The sequence below is a fragment of the Gavia stellata genome, chromosome 12 (genome assembly GCF_030936135.1).
Source record: "Gavia stellata isolate bGavSte3 chromosome 12, bGavSte3.hap2, whole genome shotgun sequence".
Classification (NCBI taxonomy): Eukaryota; Metazoa; Chordata; class Aves; order Gaviiformes; family Gaviidae; genus Gavia; species Gavia stellata.
In genome coordinates, this window is record NC_082605.1 from 19,491,655 (window position 1) to 19,517,181 (window position 25,527).

General features: G+C 45.4%; 2 protein-coding genes across 2 annotated transcripts; one reads left to right on the top strand and one right to left on the bottom strand.

Moving 5' to 3' along the window:
* The first annotated feature begins 519 nt into the window (after nt 1-519).
* ARL6IP5 (ADP ribosylation factor like GTPase 6 interacting protein 5) lies at nt 520-10,766 on the top strand. Its single transcript, XM_059823286.1, has 3 exons — nt 520-695; nt 8,469-8,686; nt 9,014-10,766. The coding sequence occupies exons 1-3, from the start codon at nt 520-522 to the stop codon at nt 9,184-9,186; spliced, it is 567 nt and encodes a 188-aa protein (XP_059679269.1). The 3' UTR covers nt 9,187-10,766.
* Nucleotides 10,767-13,160: 2,394 nt separating this feature from the next.
* On the bottom strand, nt 13,161-18,862 carry LMOD3 (leiomodin 3). Its single transcript, XM_009817340.2, has 3 exons — nt 18,572-18,862; nt 15,361-16,737; nt 13,161-13,187 (listed from the first exon to the last, which is right to left on the bottom strand). The coding sequence occupies exons 1-3, from the start codon at nt 18,860-18,862 to the stop codon at nt 13,161-13,163; spliced, it is 1,695 nt and encodes a 564-aa protein (XP_009815642.2).
* Nucleotides 18,863-25,527: the final 6,665 nt, after the last annotated feature.

The window sequence follows — 25,527 nt, forward strand, 5'->3', positions numbered from 1 at the left end:
GAAAGAGCAACCGTTCTCACAGGGGCTGCTGGGGTTCGAACCACTGTGGCTGCTGGCACCGGCCTTCCCCTCCGAAGCTGGAGGGTTTGGGGCGCAATGTCTTCCCTGCGATGGCTCGACATCCCCCTGGTGCCTCCTTGGCTGAGGCCGCTGCTTCGTGGCCCCCTCCACAATCAGGCCCTGATACCCCAGAGGATGCGAACAGGATTCGCCACGTGAATATCAAACATACGTCATCTTTCGCTGGAGAAATAACGAATATATGGCGACTACTGACAGCAGCAGCAGCGCTACGCCCCCGTCGGCTGCTTTTCCCGGGCGTGTGCAGGGCAGCGCGGCGTGACACACGCCTGTCGCTTGTGCTGCTGCCCGGTTCTTCACTGCTTCAGCAGCGTTCGCCCCCCGCGGCGAGAAGCGCCGGGCGGCGGCGGTGCCGGGGCCGCCGGCCGGGAGCCGCCCCGGGGCGGTGCCGCGGCGCTCTTAGGCCTGCGCGGCGGCGGGGCGGGGGCGGCGGCAGCCATGGAGGTGCAGGTGGCGCCGCTGCGGGCCTGGGACGACTTCTTCCCCGGCTCGGACCGCTTCGCCCGGCCCGACTTCAAGGACATCTCGAAATGGAACAACCGGGTGGTCAGCAACCTCCTCTACTACCAGACCAACTACCTGATGGTGGCCGCCGCCGTCGTCTCCATCGTGGGGTCAGTGCGTGGGCCTCGCTCTCCCAACGACAGCGGGCGGCCGGGGAGGGGCCGGGGGGCGGTGGGCCCGGGCGGGACCCGTTCCCCGGGGGGGACCCGTTCCCCGGGGGGGACCCGTTCCCCGGGCGGGCGGCGCTGCGCCTCGGCCCGATGCCAGGGGAAAGGGTCCGGCCGGGCCCCGAGCGCTGCGCGGCCGGATGGGATGTTGGGCGTGCAGGGGTAGAGAAGCTGCTTTTCTCTGCCTCGCCTTAAACCTCTGATTTCCCTCGTGTCGCTTAAAAAATTAAGGCCTGGTTACAGCCTCCCTTGTGGAGGGGGGGCTTGTTAGGTTAGGAGTGGGGTTTAGGACTTACTTATTTATTGGTGGGGTCTGACAGATCTGAGGACTCCCTCTCATCTTCCTCTTCCACGGACTGCTCATCAAGCCCTTTTGCCCAGGGGAGAGGGCTCCGGGCACCCAGCTTGTCGGGGGGCACCGTGCGCCTGGCAGAAAGCAGTGATGGGTTTGTGTGCCGGATGTCGCCGCTCTCTGAATAACTGAGCTGCATCCTGCGCAGTGATCTGCGCTTCTTCACTAAATCTGTCCAGTGTGATTGAAGCTTATCTCAGCTTTAGCATTTTGAAGTAAAAAAAAAAAAAATATTAATTCTGCTCTCTGTTACAGTTCTAAGCTTATGTCCAGGGGATAGAGCAAGCCTTTCTTATTTCTGAGCTAGCTCATACTGAAAAACCTTTAATATAAAATAAATAAGGTACCCATTCGCTTCATTTTGGTGGGCAGGATTGAGACCTTTGAGGCAGGACCATCTGCTGTTATGATGTTCCGTCAGGCCCACCTTTTCTGAATAGAATTGGGAAATAACCTTATAATAACCTTATAATAATCTTTTGAGTCAAAGCTTATGTGACTCTTTGTCAAGTATTGCTCTAGGGTCTTTGGTCAGAAAGCTCTTAAGCAAGACATGCAGCAGAGGCTGATGATTAAGCTTTTAATATGGAAACTGGAATACTCTACTCTTCTCAGCAAACAATGCACAAACGCTTAAATTGGAGAATTGCCCAGCCACTAGGCCAGAGTGGTTTTGGCTGAAGTGTATCTTACCTTGTACATTGCAGAGGCTTAAGATTCTTCCCCTAAATCCATTTTTGTTGTTGTTAAGCAGTCTGCATCTTGGTAGGACTTCTGAAGCTCTTGACCCAGTGTCTGAGGTGGTGAAGATTTTCTGCAGAGAGTTTTGGCTTGCACTCTGTGAAAGGAGGGGCTGTGAACCCTGTTTTTTCTTCTTGATGCATATGATGGTTAAAGGTTTGGCATAGGCTTTCTTCTTAATTTTGGTGGGGATATGTTGCAGTCAGTTCAATAGACTACTGGACTGGTAAAATGAGACTTCCATGGTCTTGCTGTTCTTATACCACCTTGGTCTAAACTTCTGTGTTCATCTTCCCTTGTTTGGCAATGTGATGCTGTAGCCAGCTCTAAATGAGTAAGTAAATCACCGTGGCCCTGGAAAGCAGGTTGACAGCTCTTTTCCCCAAGCAGGTGGAGAAAAAAATGTAAACAGTTTTGATATCTCTGGTTGGAAAACTGGCATGGCAGCAGCTTTTACTCAGTCTCCTAAATTCCTTCCTCCCCTTGAACTCTGATCTCCCTTCAGATCAAGGGTGATATATCTCCCACTTATTTCCCACTGTTTTGCTGGGGTGGGAGGTGGAGGAGGAAGAGAGCCCCAGGAGATAGAGATTAATATCAGAACTGCAATTCTAATATCTTAATGTTAAGTGGTAACCCTCTGAGCTGAAAACTTGTGGATGAGGAACACCTAGAGTGGGATTTTGATCTCAAATATTATTTTTTTATTGCTTGTCTTAAAGCCTTTGGTATATGACAAATCTGATTCTTCTAACACTGAAGTAAAAAAGGATGGGAGAAGAGCTCTGAAGGAAACAGGATAACAATTCAATAGAGAAAAACTGTCCATTTCTGTTATTAAAAAGATTTTTCTCTTGGCCAGACTGTGGCTTTGGGAGAAAGGTAAAGAAAGTTCTCCTGATTAAATTTAAATTGATGACTAAGTTGTTGTCTTGCACTTCATTTTGTAATGGGCAGGAATCCATGAGTGATAAATGATGAATCATGGCTTTTTAGGAACTCCAGGGCTGTATACAGGCTGAGGGGCAGGATTATTGAAACTGCTAATGAATGCAGTGGTCTTCCCATGATCAAAACTAAACTTAGCCCATGACCAACGCTACCGGTTCTTAAACCATCTAATGATACAGACAGACTTGTAATGCAGAGATAATATTTTCAGCTATTGTAGCGCTTGATTGCTGTGGTGGTGCTGGGCTGACGTGGAAATTGTAGCCTAGAGCTTTCTTGAAACTGGAAGTACAGCGCTTATTGCCACGGCTTCAGCTGACTGCCTCTTGTACAACAAAGTTGACATCTCCAGTCTTTTACCATCTTTCTGCAAGGCATGGAATAACCTTGCTGTGAGTGTAATGGAATCGTAATCGTTTCTGCATCATTTCCCGGCCTTCCACCCCCATTTGCCTTCTCTGATAGCTACTGTTACATGTAAATGATGTTTTGTGCTTTGCAACAATATAAATTTTACTTTCAGCCTGCAGGACTAGGTAGAAAATAATAAATCGGTGAACAAGAAACTAAAACTACTTTAATTAATGTCATTCTACTAATACAGGCTGGTGGTAGCAGCCTTGCCTCCTCCACCCATCCCGCCCTGCAAATTCCTTTAAGAATGAAGTTGGACTAGTGTACTTTCTACTTTTTGTTTTCCTCCCCACCCCCAGCTCTTTTGCAGTAGACTGCTGATAAAAACCAAGAGCTTTACTAAATTAAATTGTGCCCTTTGTCACAGTTGTATAGCAACTGGACTGCCCATTCTTAACCTGAGCCAGGGCCCTGTCATTGTGAGTGCTATACAGATATTTATTAAAATTAGTGCCTCCCACAACAGCTTGCAACTCTCCCTCAAACAATCAGTCTGATTAATAAGTGGAACGTGTCTGTGCTTTCACCTACTCCAACAAGGCTTCTCTGCCTTGCATTTCAACCTTAACTACTTAAACTGATGTAATTTCTTCTAGGCTTTTGTTGCTGTGTACTTGCTAAAAATTAGTTTCTAAATCTGACAGTATTAAAAGGAGTACTGGATTTTGGAGTGCTGCATCAAAGAGTCTTCATTGTCTTCTGGCATAATGTCTTCCCTGCAGCCTGAGCTTCCATGTCTCTTTCCTTCACCACTTCTTCCTTAAAACATCTGCTGTCCACCTGCATAACCCCTAGCAATCAACTAGTGTGTGTCTTGTCTTTTTTTTTTTTCTTCCCCCAGACCACTACCTTAGCTGACATGCTTATAATGATTCCCTTGTGAAAACAAAGACTCCAGCATAGCAAAATGCTTAGTTTCTGTAATGCCTAATGAAAGGTCAAGAATGAGCGAGCAAAATACATTACTTTAAAACATAATGTTGCATAATAATGTTAGTACATAACTTTATAAAGGTCTGGCAGTTTTACAGAGAGGAATCTGTCTCCTGTTCTCAAAGCAATATAAGTGAGCAACAGTAAGTAAAGAAGCATTGCTAAATATGTGGATGCTGAGGGCTATCACCTGCAACAACATGCCATACGTAGTTTTATGTGCTATCTCTAGTTACAGCTATATAACCTCGCTAAAGCTAGATGTATAGGGAGAGAGGAGGCAGAACTTGTTTAAAGTTGTTTAAATTAATACAAATGAGAAAGGAAGCATTTAAGTGCTCTAACCTGCCCACTGCTTGGAACATGATGGAGCAAAAGGCCTTCTAGAAGGGAATTTTCATGCTTATTTGATGTAATGGCCTAACGGAGTTGCTCAAAGTAAAAAGATGTTGTTCTCAATGACTGGAAGTCTCCTACTCCATGCCTTTGTTCAGACTTGCCAGGTCACGTGCAAAAGAAACAGATGTGACAGCAACTGCTGAATAATCACCCTGAGACAGTCATCTAACATGGAGGTGATTTAAGGATGGAGCTAGCTTGCTTTTGCTTTTTTTGTGCCCTGTCCTGTTTCTGGGCTCATGCTGCTGGGGGCTTCTTGTCTTGTACAAAGGATGCGTCTTGCCTCACTCTTTCTTCCCTGCGCTATAGCGGGATTTTGTATATTGCTCACCTCTCCTGCGAGAAGTCTGTGCACACGTGTGCAGATATGAAATAACCTGTCAGGAAGAGGTGATGTGGTAAGTTGCTGAAAGCAGAGCTCTTTGGGCTTTCCTGCACCTATGTGGGAAATCTAACCTGTCTTGTCCTGCATGTAGGGAAGAGTCTAGAAATACAAATCCAGTAAAAAAGAAATAATCTCATCTTAATCTGTTGTTGCTGGCCAGAGTTAGCTGCTTCGCTACCAGTACTTCTTCCCACACAACTGCACCCCCAGCTGCTGCATCTCTGCTGTGTTCTGATACTACTTCAACAAATACAAAGTGTCCCACAGTGCTACTTGGCACAGGACAATGCTTGTGTCCCTGCAGCCAGGCAGGATGTTTCTCTTATTTTATTTATTTTTCCCATCTCTTTACTTTGTATCAAAGCAGATGATGAAGGAAAGGTAGTGTCTGAAGGGCAGCAGAGTATAATTTCAAGTCACCCTGGAACCCTGCTGGAACTGAATCTAGGTGACAGCTTTTCCTTGCCAGTTTGTCCCAGTTGTACTGGAGGTCACAGCATCCTACCAGAGCTGTACCTTGTCCGCCACAGAGAGCAGTGCAGAAGATCATCCAGCTATAGGCTACTCTGAGCTGTTAGCACCCCAAATGCTATTTAGTCCTGCCATACCGACTCCTTTCAGGGTAGTGAGAGTTAGTGGTTTTCTTCTCCAACCCCAAAAGAGTTTTTCTTCCCCTAAGTTATCTGAACGGTGTAAACTCAAGTTACCACACCATTGCTGTGCTAATAGTTCCACGCATTACATTTTTAGGTGTTTGAGAGGTCTCATAAATCCCTGCTTAAGTGAATTATATTTAGAAAGTATCTTGTAACATACTTAATGGCTGGTCGCTTACCTTGTCTCTGCAGCTTTGAAAGACTTCAGCCTTCTTGCCTGAGCATGAATTTGGTATATTGTGTTCTGATCTCTACATAAATAAGGCCAATATCAATGCTAGTGGTTCAACTGTAAGGCGACTTCTAAGGCTGTTGTACAGCTCTCTTTTTTTCCCCAGACACTGGTGTTCTAAAATAACATGTCCATGTTTTTTCCTTTTTAGTCTTTAGGTATTGTGTTACTGAGAGCAGTGTGCCAACAGATCTGAGCAAAACTGCATAAGGAGGTCTGCCTTCCTGAAAAATGCTATTGCTGGAGAAGTTTCTATATACGAATTTCTAGGAGAATCATAGCGTTGTGAATTACACTGTGGGTGAGTCAAGCAATAAACGGGAGCTTGGCATATGACACCCTATCCAGTACTGTAATCAACAGCATTGAAGTCTGTGGACACATGGCTGATAATTTGAATACCAGTTTTTAGTGGCAACTGCTATCCCCATCTGTTTTTATGCGTCTCTGAATGACTTCACTTGATACTTATGTGCACTGTTTCCTTTTACACATTGGAATGCAGCCCACTTCAGAAAACATGTAATTCAAATAACTTTCCCTAGGAAAGTTGGATCTTTTGAATGCATTCTTTTTTTTCCCTTCACATCCCTTACAGCCAGTCAGTTACACAGAACCTGTGTAATACTGAAAGCAGTATAGAGCAGAGAAGTCTTTGGTCTTTTCCTTATAAATATAGAGGGATTGCTTTTCACCACCAGTTTCTGAAGTTGTAATGAGAGTAGAGGGAAGGGAAGATAAAGCTTTGAGAGTATTATTTACCAGGCACGTGGAAAACATAGTGCGGAGCTCTACCTAGCCCTCTGTAGCTTCCAGGATTATCTTGCCTGTAGGTTTTTGGGAACAAAAAAATTGGTTGCTGTGAGTTGTCTGAGTAAGTTTGGCCATTTCTGCTCCAAGCTAGCTGTGATGTGGAGGTGACTTGTACTATAAGAATCTCATATGTCCAGTAATACGCATATAAACCAGGCACTAGTGTGGTCCAGTCATGAGTTGCCCTCCTTTTCCTGCTACAAAGGAGCACAGATGAAACTGCTTTCTTTCCAGAGCAATGCTGTTCACTTTTTCCGTCCTGGAAACTTAAGATTGACAATTCAGAGCTAAAAATAATCTGGCTGGCTACAGGGATTGACTCAGATGCAACAAGCAAGTCTGCCCTATCACCACTTCCAAAAGGCCCTGCTGGCTTTTCAGCATGAGTAGCAGAAGCAGGTGGGGAACCAGTCTGAATTTTAATCTCTTTCCATCCAGTCGTCCTGTCTCCTGTTGGCACAACTGACTTAGAGCAGAGACTGGCTCTTGATTCTTTGAAATAATTCTTGGGGGTTCTTCCTGCTCTAGAAAAATGCTCTCTGGCACTGCAGGTAAAGCGTTGGCGTACCAGTCCAGCACCGACTTCTTCTGCCTGTGCCAGATACGAAGCACAGACCACAAACCATAGCATCTTCCTCAGCAGCGGGGTGGAGTGGTGAGTCATTGTGCCTGTTAGCTTTGGAACAGTAAGACTGACTACAAAGTCTACAAGAGGAAATCTTGACTACATCTGGCTTTATCAGGGCAGTGTTACACTGCTCTCACAGTTGTAACATCTCGGAGCCTTCAACTGCTGTGTAATTAGATCATTGCACATACAAGGAAGTAAATCAGAATGCACTTGGAATCACGTAACTTATTACTATATAAGTGAAATATAATAGAGCCTGGACTTTGTGCAAGTACAGAAACAAGCTAAGAAAAGTCATTGCTGAAAGCTTGACTCTAAACAAGCTCTAAATACTTGGGAAAGTGGTTTGAGCAGGTGATGTTCTTGCCCTGGTCCAAAAAAGGGACTTGCTGTTTATAGTCCAAAGCTGATCCACTTCATGGCTTGGTTTGCTTGGTAATTCTGATAACAATAATAGAACACAAACCTCAGCAGTGACCCTCTTGCCAGGCCTGGCTCTTCTTCCTGTAAGACCTTTATCCCATATTCCAGTTCCTTCTGACGCTCAGGCATGCTTGGGACTGGGCTTCCATCTGTTGTGCTGATGGTCGTAAGCTCCTTCTGCAGGTTCATAAAATTATTTTGTTTGGGTGTAAACCAGTACAAAGGTTTATTCAGAAATAAGTGAAGTAACTTCCTTTACTCAATGTTACTCTACCTGTCCCATTTTGCAAACCTAGACAAGACAACATGGAAAAACTAGTTCATTTGAAGGCCTAGGCTGAGCCTGGTTTTGGTCATGTGTAGGGAAAAGATTATACCCCTTGAGCAACTGATTGTTGGCTCCATCTGCTCTTGGGATTTGCTAACTCTGGGTCTGACATCAAGTGAATGTGTTGATTGCACAGGTAAGAGAGGTTGTGGTGGTAAGTGCTTCTATCAATGAGGTGCTGCAGAAACTCTCATTATTCTGAGCTATACTCAGGAAGAGAACATAAAGACAAAGACTATTCAAATTCACTGCTAAGGGTTGCTTGTTCAGTTGCACTTGTTGCTTTAATTAGCTTCTGCCTAAAAATCAGAGGTTGAGAAAGGTGTTGACAGCAACAACTGACTACTTAACAGCTTACCTCCCTAGTAACAGGTTATCAGCAAGCTAGATGTTTGTTATATGGACAAGTCACAAAGGCTCTAAAACAGGACGCTTCTTTTTTCCCCTCTTCTCTCCAGATTTCTGAGTCCCCTGAATATGCTTATTGGTGGTACTGTGGTGGTGCTGGTGTTCATGGGGTTCGTGTGGGTATCGCACAACAAGGATATACTCCGCAGACTGAAGAAGCAGTACCCAACCACATTTGTTGTGGTCATCATGCTGTCTAGCTACTTCTTGATCTCCTATCTGGGAGATGTCATGGTGTTCATGTTTGGGATCACGCTTCCTCTCCTCTGTAAGTATTTTTCCTCTTCTCTGGGGGGCTAGGGGCATGTGTCTTGAGCTTTCTCAAATAAATCTGCAGAATCTAAATTCACTGTTGCCTTTACTATCTCTATTTAAATGATCCCAAAACAAAACTGGAGGGAAGGGTACACACACAAAACAGCGCAAGCCATCTTTAGTGTTATTATTAAATGGGTACCTGCGGTTACTTAAGCAGTCATTGAGGCTTCATCTTCCAGTGATGTCATGGCATTGGAGCGTGTCTTAAGATGAACGCTGCAAGAACTATGCATTCCGTGGGCATTAACAATTAATAAGTGTGTTTCTGTCATGCCAGTGATGTTTGTCCATGCTTCTCTGAGGCTCCGGAACATAAAGAACAAGCTGGAGAACAAGATGGAAGGAATAGGCTTGAAGAAGACCCCGATGGGCATCATACTGGATGCTTTAGAACAGCAAGAGGATAGTATCAACAAACTGGCTGACTACATATCTAAAGTGAAGGAGTAAGCAGCTGCAATGTGGCATTTTTACCTGTTGCAGGAGGGTAGTTGCTATTTACTATTGTTCAAGCTTGCTTTCAGTTTGTGTACAAAACAGGAAATGCACGTGGTACAGATTAATAGTTGCAGGATACAGGTATTGCAAGATCTTCAGGGCTCCTCTAAGAACATAACAGCAGCAACTTTTTTTCTATTGTATAGCAAAATGTTCTGGTGTTTACACAAATACATACTAACTTAAACATGTTTGCTTGTCTCTTCTTCTGGGGGGGGGGGTAGAGGAGGAAGAGATGGAAACCTATGGAATGCAGTCTCTCAAACTGTATTGTAGCAAATTTGTCTATTAAAAGTAACACCCCTTCCAGCTCAGTTCTACAAGATAGCAGTTTAGCCAGTTCATGGTGGGTAGCATCTTCAGGCTGGCAATATTCAAGGTGAAGCTGGAATGTATCAAAAGTAGGTATCTTTTGCATCCTCCAAATACCTTGAGTAGTCTGTATAGAGATCATGTCGCTAGCTTAACTGGCAAGCAGTAAAACTGTGCAATACTTGTAACAAATATGGGTTCCTGTCCTCACCTCACATTCCTCCTTTAGCAGCCGGGAAACAGTCTAAATAGATCTAAGCATGAAGAATACATATGGCACTGTGCCTCCGTCAGTTCCAGTAAAATGCACCTTTGTTCTCTTCGAAATCTTGATCTATAGAAACTGCTCCTCTCCACAGGACAGCCAAACTTCCTTGCATACCAGCTAAACTATGGCCAAGCATGGGAGCAAAAATGGTTTTCAGATACGTTGGATGAGCTAGGTTTCTACCCTATTGATGTTTTTAAATACTGCTACTTTAGGACTTACCTTGTTCTGCTTTAGTCTGTATAGGCTGTTTTGTAAATGGAGGTGTATGTGTGTTCTTGAGCATGGGTCATCTTTTTCTTTCTTCTTAACCAGAATGCAAAGATATAAGTAAAACATGCATCTCACTGCTCTGTACTTCTGACACTCTTCAAAGGAATAAACTGGATTTCAGGTTTACAAGTAAAAGCAATAAATGTCAAGATACAGTTTTTGAAAACCCATTCCAAATTCATTAAGATACTTGCCTATAGCAACTCTGGAAAGTGGTGTATGGGATTCTTTTATATAAAATTTTAACTTAACTGCCAGCTCTGATGGAATTATCTTGTTAAGAGGAGCTTACCAATAATAGGGGGGGGGAAGTTGTCCAGGTGACACTCCATTTCAAATAGTCTTGCATTTCTCTTTCTTAGAAAGTAATTAATTTAACAAAAAAGCAAGTATCCTTAAAGTTGATGCTTTTATGTAACTTACCATACTGTTTTCATAGTGGACTGTGTGGAAATCTGAACGTGTCATTCCATTTAAGTGTTAAAGTGATCAGTATTTATTGAAAATGTCTGTATATTCCAGCTGAAGAGTCAGTGGCCTGTTCCTCACTTGTAGCGCATGGTCTTTGTTTTTTGAAAAGTGTTTTCACACTTAAAGAACATAGTAGCCTATGACTTCATCATTATTGTAGAATTTTAAAAACTGCACAGTTACAAAGAAAAATAAACTCTAATTGTGACTACTGAGTGCATTTATGTCAGGTTGGGAAAAGGGGCTGGAAATTTAAGCTTGTCTCTCTTCCTAGGGTTGGTGGAGCTCCCTAGAGTGGTGGTGGGAGATCTGCTGTCACCCTGCAGCTTGTGCCACAAGCCCATGCTTGCGATGAGCTGCTGGCTTTGAATGCTCTGTATTAATTTTGTTGAGGCACAAGGGACTTCTGAGCTGGAGGAAGATTATGGCCTTGCTCTTGCATCCTTACAAAGGCTTCTCGATAGAGGTGGAGTACTTAAGCATTTGTTCATGCTGTTTCAGCACTCTAAGATTACTGGGATCTGTGCCTTCAGCAGGGCTAGGAAGCCAAATCTGCTGCATCTGGCTGCCTCCCTCCTCCTGTGACTGCTCAAGAGGTTGCTCACTGGGACAATGTGGATCAGAGCAGGGCCTCACAGGTCCTGCTGTATATACCCTGGTAATATGTGTTGGCTGCTTCTAGGTGTAGCAGTAATTTGCACCTGGCAGCTTGCTTTGTCGATTGTAAAATGCTTTATTTTCCTCTGTAACTCCCTGTCCTAACTGCTGAAGTCTTAGCTGCACAAGCCTGGCCTTGAAGTCCATATGGAGAGCAGCGTGCCTTAAGACCTTTCTGGGGGAGTTGGTTTTTGCCCATGTCACTTGCTGCCATGCTCCATGTGAGGGCTTGGTTAAAATTTCCTAGCTCCTTGCCTTTCCTACTTTTATCCTTTACAAAAAGAGAGGGCTGTATGAAATGGGTGCAATGAAAATGTCACTTCCTTTTTTATGTCTCTGCCATGCAGCAATGGCTCTCCCCTCCCCCTTATGTGATACTTAAAAACTGCTTGCTACATCTTAGGCAATACATCAACCAGATTTCCCAAGTCTGCAGCATTACAGCTGGGAAGGAGCTTTCCAGGTTTGGAAGATGGAGATTTGAAAGAGATCAGGTGATAGATGCAAAAAGGACAAGGATAAATGAAAACTTGAACTAATGATAGCAGAGACTACCTTGGATTTGAAGAGGTCCTGGACATTGCTGATACTACAGAACTGTTATAATAAATGTGGGAAGGGGGAGCAGGATGGGACTGGGATTTAGCTGCCAGGAGAAGGTTGCTAAGAGTTACAGGCAGGAGCAAGGAGAGACTCAGCTGAAGGAAATCCTGCCAGGAGCAGCAAAGCTGTGCCTTTTGAGCAAGTGTTATCAGCCACAGGAAGGCAGGGGAGCTGCACATTGGCAAAGGGAAAGGCTTTGTTCTTTCCCTATGCCTTATAGCTTTAAAGGGCTTTCTAAAGAAAAAAAAAACCAAAACAACCACCCACCCAAACCCAACTGCTCTCTTGTGGATGTATTCCACAAGAGTGTGACTTACCTGTAGCTGCTCTACAAAAAAGGCTTGCAGCAAAAAAGTCTAATGGGATTTAAAAAAGGAGAGGAGAAAAAATTTCACAAAAACATTAAGGAAAAACTAAGCTGTGTATGTGCAGGTTTAAGCCCATCATATCCAGCCCTGCTAGGGGTGAGACATGCTATTCACACCCCATACTAGGGGGTATGATGAGTTTCTTAAACCCCTAGCAAAGAGAGGGGTAAGGCTCATCCTCCTGCCACTTAAGAGTGCTGTGGACAGAGACCTGAAATGTCATTGTGACACGCTCCAAGGTGGCTGTAACTAAGCATTACATGATGGACAGAGGTGAATCGTGGGGAATGAAGATTACAGCTCTCAAAACAGAGCATGGCATCATCTTTTATATGCTGATCAGGCACAATACCAACTAAACTACGTTCTGCAATAGAGGTGGCTTGAAACCGTCAAGCAGAGGTGTTTGATGTACCAGAGCAGTCATTCTGTTCTGTGAGTGTCTCATTAGCCATGGAAGTGCTGCACAAATCTTATGGAGAGAGCTTTATTTCATTTCTGTTTCCTTAGCCTAAAAAATGAAGCTGTATGCATGGAAACCAAATACATTTCTCATGGACAAGAGAATAATAAAAGAGCATGTGTGTGAAAAGAAAGATAAGATAAAGCACAGCATGTTCCTGCAGAATCTGGCAGCAGAAGGACAACATGGAAGCAAAATAGTTTGCTGACAAATTAGAAAGACAAGGTTATTGATGCCTCTGAGAAAATACTCCCACAACAAACTGGAGCCACAAATCCACTTGGCAGACAGATGGCACGGGGATTGTTTGATACCTGATGGAAACGCTTAGCACTGACTTTTCCCATGCCAGCCGTTTTCACCACACTTAGAAAAGTGTGTATTGCAAGCTTTGTTCCCAAAGAGTCGTATATACCACCTGGGTTCTGCAGAAAACATCTGCTGAAACAGTTGTAAGCAAAATTTGAATAGTCTTTATTCCAAGTTGTTTTCTTCAGGTCAGTCTGGTCTCTCACTCCAGCTGCTTTGGCAATGGCACCTAGACAAGGACAGTAAGTATTAAGAGGAGGAAATTTCTCAGTCTTATTTCCCAAGCCAGTTTAGCTTAATACAAACCTTCAGAAACTGTAAAAAGATCAACAATATAACAGCTAGGAGCTTCAAGGAGCTCTGGTTGGGAATTTCTTTTGTTTGCAATTCCCCACTTGCTGTTTGTGATGCTTAACGCCCAGTAAATCAATTTGTAGGCAACAAGTCCCACCACAGAGCAAACGCACAGCTCAGCTCAAGCAGTAAAACCCTATTTTAGAGATGAAGCTAATGATGTTGGGGCAAATAAGGAGTTACCAAGATCAAGTAGGCAGGTGAGAGTAAAACCCTAATGCCCCAAATCCAAGCCCTTTGGCCCAATGACAGAGGACAAAAAAAACCCCCAAAACCAAAAAACAACCCCAAACCCACAACACATGTGTGTGTGTCCATTGCTTCACCTTCCCACGGGCTGTGATAGCAATTGTTATGTGGCCCATTTAGGATGGACCGTGAATTGATCCCTCCGCCCCAAACCCCACAGCCCTCATTTAGAAAAACCTCCGGAGGATTTTGGGGGAAATGGCTGAGGTTCATTATTGCTCCCCGGCAGCACCTGGATTTCTTAATCATCACTGTGCAAAGTGAGGGCTGTGCCCGGCAGAGTGCTGGTACCATCATCATCCATCTTCCCGAGAGGAGGGGAGGCAGCAGATCCGGCAGCAGTGACGGACCAACCTGCCGTCACAAGCACCGTCTTGGCGTGTACGGATAAACCGTGACCTTTACATGAGCAGGTCTTGTCATCTTAGACACGGCACCGAAATGCAAAACCTAGACTGAGATCTAGAAAGGCCAGAAATGACCTGAGGAGAGGCCCCGGCTGCAGCCAAGTTGGACTGGCCAGCAGAAACCACAGCCCCAAAACTTGGTTTGGGGACAGAACGGTCACATTAACCCTGGACCAGGGTCACTGCAGGACCTGCCCCTGCCAAAATTTCAGAACAAACTACTCTGGAATTACTGAGGGAATAATTATTTCTGTGTAGGTATAAATGAAAGCAAAACGTGGCCCACTATATAAAAATGTCAATATTAAACAGAATATGAATTACCAAATACTACTTGACCATTTTTAATCGCAAAGGATTTTCCATCCTCTTCCTCTAGCCTTAGCAACACAAACAGATGCATCAACATCACCAGCTACAAATAGATCAGTCAGCTTTTAGTATTTCTTGAATAACGGTACTATGCAAGGAAATAAAACATTTCAGGAAAGCAAAAGGTTAAAGCTGGTGGCCAGCATTTTGAGAAGTGGCCCATGAATTTGCTACCCAAGTAGGAGCATCACCAAGAGGCAGTTATCACAGTTTGGGACTTCCCTCTCACACTAAAGCTTTTGATTTCACTTAAACCAGACCAACCGAAGGCAGTCCCGGCTCATGACTGTACCCGCAGACCCTTCTCGCTCCCCGCAGCCGTGGCCCGGCGGGTTTGTGGCAGCGCTGAAGGAGCGCGGTTACTCACCCCGGGGGCCGAGGCACCCACCGCGGGGGCAGGCGAGCACGGCCAGCGCGTTGCTGGAAACCCAGTTCCTGCCTCTGTGCGGTTTCTTAAGTGACCTTGGGGAAGTTATTTTGCTGCCAGTGTTTCAGTTTACCCTTTATTAAATGGGCCAAGTGGCGGGGCTTTCTTGTGTAAAGTGAGAGGTAAAGAAAAACATGGCTGCCAGAAAGAGGAACATGGTTTTTATGGGGGACTGAGGGCAGACTAATGTGAAAAATAATACCTGTTGCCCTTCTGAAGCAAACGTCTTACAATAGCATTTGCCTATCATAACTAATATATTATTTCTAGCATGCTAACGCTGAGTTTCTGTGGTTTTTGTTTACCCCCTGAGTGAATTTCTTCTCTCTCACCTGTGTGGATGCAGACAGGGATGCGCGAGGCTGCAGCCTCGGCGGTTGCTGTCATTTCTCTGTGCAAGCCATACCCTAGCACTGCCAGGGGAAACAACCACCAGCACCCCAGGAATGGCAGCCTGATGCAAAACGATGACGACACACAGCATGCGGGTGCGTTTGCAAGCCCCACCGAACGGCCGACATTTCAGATGACAACTCCGGAGCGTGCTGGGCGAACGCGATTCCCTCCCCTCATGGCCATGGCTGAGCACTTACCGGTTTAAGATAAGCGACGTTACTCTGACGAATGTCATTTAGTAGCTGATCTCTTGGGGTTATTTCCACGAGGGGAGGCGGCCTTCTCCTGGGAACTGGTTTAAGTGTTTTGATGACATCTTTGAGGTTGGTTTTCTCAGCGGGTTCCACGTACTCCGGCACGGCGGGTTTGCGCTGAGTCTTCTTCAGCTTGACCACTCTGAAGCCGACGGGCTTCTCTCTGCACGGCTGCTCGGGGGCCGGCTGCCTTGCACTCTCCTGCCTTTTGCTCAGAGACACAGCCATGGGGACGGGCGGTTTCGGGGCCCGTGGGGGTTCGTGCATCCTCGGCTGGGGCAGCGGTCCCCCCAGCATTTCCCACATCCCAGGAGGCAACCCAAGTCCATTTTCCAGCATTGCTATCAACTCCCTCTGCTCTTTCATTTGCTGCTGCCTCTGCTCCTCTTGCCTCTTTTGCCTCTGCTTGTCCAGGTTTCTGCTGAGCAGGTTGGTCACCACCATCCTGGGCCCTGGCAGTTCAAAGTGGTACCCCATTTTAAGGAGGGTGGTGTTGGCTTTCAGCAGCCTGGCAATCTCCATTTCTGCCTGGTGGCCCAGCATGCTCCGTTGGTTGTGAAAGCGGAGCTCCGTCAGCGTCTCGTTGTACTGCAGGCATCTCATGATAGCAACGATCCCTTTGCCAGAGATGAAATTGGAATCGATGTTCAACGTGGTGATGCTCCTGTTCTCCCGCAGCATGTTGGCCAGCGTGAACGCCACGTTGTCGTCAGCACCCACATTGGCCAAGCTGAACGTTTTTATGTTCTTATTCTTTCTCATGGCATTGACAAAGTCTATCAGCATTTCTTTGGGGATGTTTTCTATGTTGTTCAGGTTGAGCTCTTTCACGTCCGGGTTGTTTTTTCGGACCTTCTCCAAACTCTCTTCTAAATTGGTTTGATTTCCTGACGGCCTAGCACTTAGCTTCATGAAGCTGGTATCCAGTGCTAACTTTTTTGGGATGTTTAATTTTGATATTTTCTTTTCATTTTCATTTGGCTTTTCTGTGTTTTCTCCTGATTCTGTACCTGGTTTCTTACTTATCTGGTTGCTGTGAGGGTTTTCATTGGTGTAGGTCTCCTTTGTTTCCAATTCAGTCTCATCTTCCTCTTCCTCCTCCTCTTCATCATCTTCCTCTTCCTCCTCTACTGCTTCTTCCTCCTCCTCCTCTCTCCCTTTATCGCTTCCATCTTCGTTTGTCTCCCCAAAATGTGTTCCTGAGTTGGACAAGTGCTCATTTTTGTAATGTCTCTCTTTTTCTTCTGCTCCCGGCACCCTGCCATCGGCCGCCTTGCCGCTGCCACCGGCCTTTCCTTCCGTCTCCTCCGCAGCGCTTCTCTAAGGAAGACAAAACCTCATAGCTGAAATAATTGACCATGGCTTTGTTACATTAACTTTCTGATAAAGTAAACATGCAGCAGCTGGATTTAGATACCTCTATGCCCACACGTTATAGAATAATCCTTAAAAGTGCCATTGCCTGCAAGTCGGGACTGTGCTGGCTTGCTTGGGAACACAGGAACAATTGCTCCTAAAGTGGCTGCAAACCAGTTTCTCATCTTTGCCTATTAAGCACACTGACAATTAAATCCTGTACATATTTAATACTATGGTAAGGTGGTCCTCGAACCCTTCTGGGGGTTGAGTCTCTGATCCAAAGTCTGTTTCTGGATTTTGTGTAATTTTTATCGTTTCCTTGACAAGAGAGAAAGGTTATTTCATATGCTACAAACCACTGGAAATCAGTGTTAGCCGCTGCCTGTTTGCTCAGCCCAAGGAGGAGTGAAGAGGGCACATTGTAACAACGGTGGAGTCACCCAGCACGAGACAAGGCCACCCGCTCTGGTACCCGCCGGAGCATCACAGCTAAGGAAGCACGTCAACGAAGATGAAGCAAAATATTAGCTCAGTTTTATTTTGAGTCCAGAGATAGAAAACAGGACTCCGCACACAGGTGTTGCAAGGCAGGGGGGCTTCTAGCATCAAAATAAAATTAGTTGCAAATTTCCACTATCTTCAGAGACTTTCCTAGCTGAGATTTTTTCCCAAGCATCTTTTTGCAGTAGACCCTCCATCACTGAGAAATGCTACTAAAGCACTAAGAAAGGTCAAACCTTTTAGGAAAATATCTTGCACTAGTTCAGGCAGGGCAGTGCCACGGCTTGTCCTGCACCAAAAGTCAGACAAAATGGTCAAAAAGTCACTTCTGCCCTCGGGGCTGTGGTTCCTATTTGCTGTGGTGGATGGGTTTAGTACGGGGATCGCCTGACCAGTTATGAATGCAGCAGACAGTTCTACACTCAAATTCCAGATTTAACCTCAGAAGTGTTAAAAAGGATTGTTTCTTTGAGGGTAAGAGTGTTGCAGGAGGGAAAACCCCACAGATTTCCCCTCCTCTCCAGAGGCAACCCATGAAACCTGCCCTGGAAAGCCCATAATGTACTGTGCTCTTGTGTATTAGCAAAAACATCAGTGTTTAAAAAAATAAAAATAAAAACCAGTTACCTCAAATTCACTTGGGTTCAGGTATGGATGTGTTTCATCCGACCAAGTTTCCATTCTGTTAACCTATTTTTAAGTGTGGCCCTCATCCTGAAAAATATCTAAGTATGACCTTAAGTTTATTTCAAAGTCACAGGGATAGTAGAATAAACTTAAATACTCTTTTGAAAAGGGTAGAACTACTTCATGGAGTTTGCATGCTTGAGCATTAGCGAATGTTTCGCATTGTTAAAATTCAGTGGTTTGGGGTTTTGTCCACTATGACATTAAATTCTGTCAATTAATTTGTCTAATACATACGATTAATACAGTCTTCTACGGAAAAGCAATATGGTATTGTTCCATACACAAAGTCAAACAAATTTGAGCTACATCATCCAAACTGATTTTATGAGAATTTCTCAGTGATTTGCTTTACTGAAACAGAATTAAGATTTTCTTATATTAAAAAGCTTAAGTAAATATTTAGGAAAAACAATTAAAAAATTACTAAACCTGACGTTATTCCAAGCTGGATCCTGACATTGCCAAGGCTTTCAGGATGAATTTAAATTTGTTTGTACCGTACCTTACGTAAAGGACAGAAGCAGACACAGGTTAAGGTATTAAAGCTATAAAACAGATCCCACAGCAGATGCATAATAAATATTTGTGATTTTTTGCTTATTACCTCAGAGGGCAAGAGGGTGACAGGAACTCTCTCATCCTCGAGCATGCGTCTGGATGCCTTCTGCCAGTACAGGTAGTCAACCAGAGACCTGTGGTCAAAGCTCCCCGTGGGGGGTTTCTCCGTCTGATCCCTCTGTATCATCCCAGTTGGGACTTCGGGGTCTGGGGCCATGACTTCCATCTCACACTGCAGCTCCTTTAGCTCCTCAGGGGACAGGTTTGCCAGGATTTCATCTTCATCGATGTCCTCAGGACACACTTCTTCGTCAGAGTTTTGGCTGAGCTCAGACATGTTCTTTCTTCTCTCCTTCCTCTATTACTTTTTAAACCTAAAGACAAAGACAAGTTTTAAAGGATTTTTTTTTTTGCCCTCCTCGCTAGCAGTAGTTCATTCGGTTAAATCGACAACTTCATGTTTTGGTCATGAGCTGTGGCAGCTCTCGGTCTCAGTGCGGGAGACAGACCGTGTGGCTAAGTCTATATTAAGCTGCACTTGGCTGGATAAAGAAAATTTATGGCGATGCTGCCATGCTCCATTTTCAGCAACCTGTCAGCTGTGCAAACCCTTCTGACATTTCAGCGCAGCTGGTGCGTCCCCCATTGAGTAAGGCAGGAGACGGCCATTTTCTAGAGGATTCCCGGGGCACCACGCCTTTCAATGCTTCACCCCATGCTTGAATCACCGTAGGTGGGTGGAGTGACAGTAACGGTATCTGTAATGTCTCAGATATCTCAAAAGGGCCGGGGACTGCAGGGTCTTCACTGCCTTTAGCCAGGTCTAAACCCTCACTGAATATCGCAGGTGGTTTTTGTGCAAGCGCAAACCATCGCTCAATTGATGAGCTCTCACAAACGCCAGATCCTGGTTGAGGTAAAATCCTGCAAGATGGAAAAAGGCAGGGAACAGTCGGTACAACACACACCTTGTGCTTAGGGACAGGGGTCCATGCGGGGATGGGCACCAGCCCTTTGAACCAGCCTGAGCAGTCCGATAGAGCGCATTTCCCACAACACATCCCTGCCCTGCTCCCATCCAGCCAATGCAATGCCAATGCCATGTTTCTTGGCTGGCCTGTCTCTATCATGGACGTTGTTTGCACTATCAACAGATCTTGGCTGACAGTTCATCTCAGGTTCATCCTTCTCCTACTTTTTACTATTTTTTTTTTTACCGAATTGATAAGCAACTAGAAAGATTTACTTTGCTAATATTCATAGAACTGATGTAACTATAGAAGACTATCCAAAATCCTTTTTTAATTAAGCGTCCATTCCAGCTAAGAAGTACCTCCTTCTTTGTTCAGAATATTTTATAGGCTTCTAAATTTCCCCAGCAAACCAGAAAGCCGTATCTCCAACACCACTGTGCTCATGGCTGCTTTGTAAAAGCAGAGTAGCATGGGCAGGTAATTTTTCCACTATCGTGCGATCTCAGTACGCCGCAGTTTGGACTGTTCATTGGATTAGGAAGATTTCCCCTCATAATTTCAAATATTCTTTGCAGGTAGCATTGAATCAAATCCTTACCTTGCAACTGCAAATGCATCTTTCATAGGAAAGAAACCACAGACGAGAGGCTGTGAAACCAAACCCCACCAATTTTTAAGCAGTATTTCTCATTCCAGTTTCAACCACACTCCACCAGAGCCTGCCAGCAGCAAAATAGTCTCTGCATGATGATGGTATCTCTTTGCTGTGTTTGTAACACAAAACATGGTGTTCAAGGCCCTGTTAAGCTCTATTAAAAAGCCATTATCCAAAGGTCCTCATTTAATTAATGCTGTTACACAGCAGGGAAGAGAGCAAAAATTTAAGGACTAAATAGGTGGTAAAGGAAAAAATAACAAAAACCCAAGCCAAGAACGGAATGGCTCTGCTTGCCCCTTTGGTATTTCAGGGGACATCCTTATTTTATATTATGCAGTAGCAAGCACAACAGCAGACCCACACATCAATCTATCTGGTCTAGCAGTTTTAACCCCCAGCAATTGCTGTCCATAATAGAGACCATAAATGGTTTCCTGATGTTATCAAATAAATCAATGCTTTTCAGTAGCTGGTATGTTATTCTCCCAAACGATGCTGTTTGGGTCACAGAAGCTGTCTATTCAGTGGTTACTTATCACTTGCTAATTTCTTGACTGGCCACCTTCTTGTATTTCCATGATCTTCAGCCAGGTCATCTTGGGCCATGGTCATGTCAGATCTACTAAGTTAAGTAGGGTCAAACCCATGAAGTCCTCTCAAGGAGGAAAACAGGGATACTGAGAACACTATCAGGTATTTGAAAAGCAAGTTTTCTTCTAAGTTGAAATATATCACTTGTCAATACCACGATTAGGAAACACTATACTTCTGGGAGCAAAGCCTTCTCCGTCAGATGTAGAGCAAAGGGCTGCCTGGCGACACGGGTGCTAATCCCACAGATTTCCAAGGTGGGTATCACATTTTGCCTACTTTAGGTCTCTCCTCCATAAATTACCTCGAGTTCACTATTGACTTCCTTTTCTAACACGTTGCTTAGTGTTTTGGTGTGCTGGAAACAGCACGTTAAGGCAACAAACAACACCCTCCAGGTTGGGGACACATTCACAGCCAAATCTAGAAGTCTTTTCCAAGGCAAAACTCCCATCTTCTTCCCAATAACATTTGCAGGTATTCTCTTCGGAGCTTTCCAAAATATTCTCTCATTCCTCAACCTTCATTAAGACAGGAAAGCCACTTCCATCAGTAGCACTTGCTATTTTCACGCCAATTTGACACTTGCTCAGGAATCCCCGGACTAATAAGCTGCTGCACGAGGTGCTCTGTTACCAAACGGCAGAGAGCTGTGCCAGCAGCTACACTCAAAGCATAAGCAGAAGACAAGATGTACCTGCAGTGATCACAAGGCGATCCCTACAAGTAGCAGCTCAAAATTCATGCTAAGTAGGTACCTAACAAGTGTTAAGTAAAAGCGCTTTAGCAGCAAACCGACAGAGGAAAAGGTCTGCCCTTGGTACCGAACAATTCATGCTTATTGCTTACTGTTTCTAAGGCAGGTGCTCGCGTGTGGATGAACTCTTGCGTGAAACCCAGCAGGCTCTCGTGCAGGATTGTTTCTCTTCATTGACTTTTCTCATTTGTGCATTTTCTTCAAAACTTCCAACCTGTCTCTCTTGAAAGCAAAAGGGTTGACAAGTTTTTAACTCAAATATCAAGAGGGGCCGACCCCTGTGTCACCATTTGACGCGAAGCAGGCCATCAAACCATGCTTCAAGTGCCTAAAACGTGTTCTATTTTTAAGGTAATTGATGGGACACGTGCTGATGCCAAAGGCTTGAGAGCAATTTCTACAATGTTGGCTTTCATTATTTTTACTTGTAAAACCCACACGTTTATTCCCCTCTGTTACCAATCTATGGCATTTCCAAGTGCCAAGACATTAAACGGAACAAGTTGGAGAATGTGCCTGTGTAACACAACCTTGCATTGCTTTTAAGAAACTCGTAGGCTTGATGGGGCAGTCTAAAATTGACAGATAGTAGCACACACCAAGCATGTCCAGCAATGCAGTGTAATGCAATATGGGGATTATAAAGGGTCAGATGATGGGATCTCAACAATAACAACCACTAAGTAACGAGAGCAATCATAGGGAGACACCCTGTGGGAAAAACACCAGGGATCATCTTGGGGAAAAAAACCCCAAACCAACAACACACCTCCAAACTGTTATAGATATAAATATATTAGATTAAGTTTGTTGCTTAAATAGAGTAAGGACATCTGATTTTCGAAGTATTTGCCCAAGTCGCTTGACAGGGAGCTGTAAAGCCAAGCCCCCGTGCGAAGCAGCAGGCACGGTGGTGGCTGGCGCGGGGACGGGATGAAGAAGTGGGGATGGGGGCACGAGCCCCTCGCCCCTGCGGTCACCAAATCACTGCATCTCACTGCGTTGAGGTCTGGCAGTTTCCTTCGGCTCCAAGAGGAGCAAGCAGATCTGTGTCTCCTGTTTCAGCAGGACCTGGATGCTTATACTTTGGCCCCAAAAGAGAATATACCGATTTTTATGTATTTTTTTTTCAGTTGCCATTTTCAGAGAAGCCTGAGAGTAGCTACACTGGGTCCTCCCTACACAGTAGGAAACCACCTCTGTCATCATCCATATTCCTTATTACAGGGAAAAGAAAACATTAAGATGTGTAGGGAGAAAGGGAGAGCATGGAGGGGACCTTGGTCATGTCAGCAATTAAGGAGAGACATTTTCAGCCTGGGGCAGGGTACTGACCCCCCACGCTGGCATGTCCAAAGCAATCCCGCAGGGGAAAGCGCAGGCGAGTCAGATGTGTAACGCCTTGGTTTGCATCAAGAGGGGTTAAAAAAATCAGCTGATAGATTTCTAAGCCATTTCAACTGTTTTAAACCATTTTAAAAAGATCACCCAAACCCCCATGATTTTGGGGCAGGAGACAGCTCCACATATGAACGTTTACAGCGACATTTTGCTGGTGGGGCGCTGGGGATGACACCGAGTGCAACTGAGCTGGTCCTGGGGGCCTGGGCTGACCCAGGGCAAACCTTTGCCCCATTCAAAGCCAAAGCACGTTCCAAATTTCACCCTTGAAGCCTGAGTTTCTGTGCTCGCTTGCCAACGAACAATGCTACGCCGCACCCGCCATCCCTTCTCGACAATATATATACGCTCTTTTTTTTTACTGACCGTGTTTTAAGTGGCTTGAGCAGCACCGCCAGCACAGTCAGAGGATACACGATGCCTCTTTGCACCATGCTCATTTAGAAGGAAGCAGGTCTGTGGCTACAGGAGGGAGTTTCTACTCCCAGATATCATTTATGTCATTGGTTCATTGCCTCATCTTCCCAAAGCACAGCGCTAACAGCTGCCAAACAAATGAAAACCAGCCTATGGTGAACGAAAACAGGTCTGTGAGAGACCATGAGCAATTTTTTTATTTTATGGGGAATGAGCAATTCATGAGAGGATGTTAAATGTCTGACCATGACTTCAGGGACCAAGCTACGGCTCTGCTTGGGACTTTTCACCAATGGGCAAAACCAAAAGCCGCCCTGAGCTGCCCCAATGTGGCTTTACCTGGTTTGCGGCAGAGCCGAGGCTGGTTATGGTCATCAAAGGGGGACACCAACCCCCTGCACCAGGGACCGCCCGGGGATGGAGACCCGCTATTGCCCCAGCACAGCACTGGCTCCTGCTTGACAGCTACAGCTTGCCCGGAGCACAAGGCAGCACCGGCAGACACGGTGCTGAATCGCACACTACCCGCGGGCATCGCACAGGGCACGTACCCAAGTATTTACTATTAGGAACTGAGATCTTGTTCCAAATCTGTGGGCAAGACAGGCCCAGGCTCGGAGATTCAATACTTTGCATTAGAAATACAAGCCCGGACCCTCGGAGAAGACGTTCATTCTCCATGCAGTCTGAATAAGAACCTATCTGTGGCAGTATATGCAATGTAGCAATTATTTACTATTAACTCTACCTTTATTCTTACAATTTACCTGTGCTCTGGGTTTGCATGGCAGAGCCTCAGGAGCGACAAAAGCCTCACACCAGTAGCTAGAATTAAACATTAAAAATTAAACTTTAAATTGTCCTCTCCCTTTTGCAGCCAAATTTATAGTTTCCCTCCAAATGGTGCATGGCAGTACTATTAAATCAGAACCATAACAACATGACACCAAGGACTCTTGGAGGAGCAACAGCCATCATCACAACCTTTCAAAAGAGTGATCGCCTCCACGTTTATAAGAAACGCTGAATTCAGCACAAGCCAAATCAGGTATGATAAGAAATGGAGTCATTCTAGGAAACAACGTCACCCTTCACGTTAAACATTGGGTATATCTTTCTTTTATAGCATTCAGACCTATCACAGCCCCATACCTCATATCATCCTGCCACTAAAACGTGCCCACGGGCAATGATGCTGACAAGGCCACGTGGCGGTTTCGTTATGTACGCACAGGGCATGTCCTTCCCTAACCCTCAGCCCAGGAACAGGTGGAAGGGTTTCTTCTAGAGTTACTCCAGCTGAGCCCCGGCTGGCTGCAAACTCTTCTCCATCTGCAGGTCTTCGATGACACTCTAACGATTAAATATAAATTGAGACTCATGTATGCTGCACTTGAGACAGGCGGGAGATGCCCTGGGAGACAGAGAACATCACTCTGCAGTCAAGGACTTGCTGAGGGATTTATGGCGATTCCCTTCGTGAGGGACAAACACGGAAAATGAAGCTGGATGGGTGACAAGGAGCTGCTTCTTGGTTAAAGGTCTTGCTTCTCTTTCATGAAGGCCCTGACATCTGTGTCCTCGTGCCCCCCGGGCTACCAGCACCGATCACAACTCACACGGTCCCGTCTTCCACGGAGGAACCATCACATCAGGTTTGACTTGCTGCAGAGCATGGGGTGATTCTCTTTGATGGTAAATCCTGCCCTGGGAGATGATCCATGTGGTCCTGAATCTGTGCCTAACAGCTATAAGGGGAAGGGGAAGGTCCTGCCAGACAAAGCAGGGGGTTGTGCATCAGACAGGGTCAGCACCCTCACCCACTGGTAGCGTGGGCATCACAGCGACGCTGGGAATGGGAGAAAGTGTCTTCTTTGGAAAGATCAGCCAGGCATTGCGGACACGCTGTCCTGGCACACAAGGGCACTTGGCCAATTTGTGACAGGATGGGGCAGGTGGAGGAGAAAGTTAAAATAGGAGGGAATGAGGGGGGATGACAATACAGCAAACACACAATTACCTCTTCTTCCTCTGTCCAGGCCTAGGGTAGGATCAACCCTGAGGTCCCACCCTGCAGGTCCCAACACCGGGGTCAGGTTTAGAGAGAGACCAGAGTCTCCAAAGTACCAACAACGTGTCGGTGTGGACAAGGACTGTTTCTGGAAATACCAGCCACAACAAAATCCATCACACAAAGTTTATAC

Excerpts from the sequence above, each read along its gene's own strand:
- ARL6IP5 (XM_059823286.1), top strand. The coding sequence starts at position 520 with ATGGAGGTGCAGGTGGCGCCGCTGCGGGCCTGGGACGACTTCTTCCCC. Across the intron at positions 696-8,468 it reads GCCGTCGTCTCCATCGTGGG|ATTTCTGAGTCCCCTGAATA; the intron begins GTCAGTGCGTGG and ends TCTTCTCTCCAG. Across the intron at positions 8,687-9,013 it reads GATCACGCTTCCTCTCCTCT|TGATGTTTGTCCATGCTTCT; the intron begins GTAAGTATTTTT and ends CTGTCATGCCAG.
- LMOD3 (XM_009817340.2), bottom strand. The coding sequence starts at position 18,862 with ATGTCTGAGCTCAGCCAAAACTCTGACGAAGAAGTGTGTCCTGAGGAC. Across the intron at positions 16,738-18,571 it reads TCACCCTCTTGCCCTCTGAG|AGAAGCGCTGCGGAGGAGAC; the intron begins GTAATAAGCAAA and ends TGTCTTCCTTAG. Across the intron at positions 13,188-15,360 it reads ACGTCGCTTATCTTAAACCG|GTGCCATTGCCAAAGCAGCT; the intron begins GTAAGTGCTCAG and ends GTCCTTGTCTAG.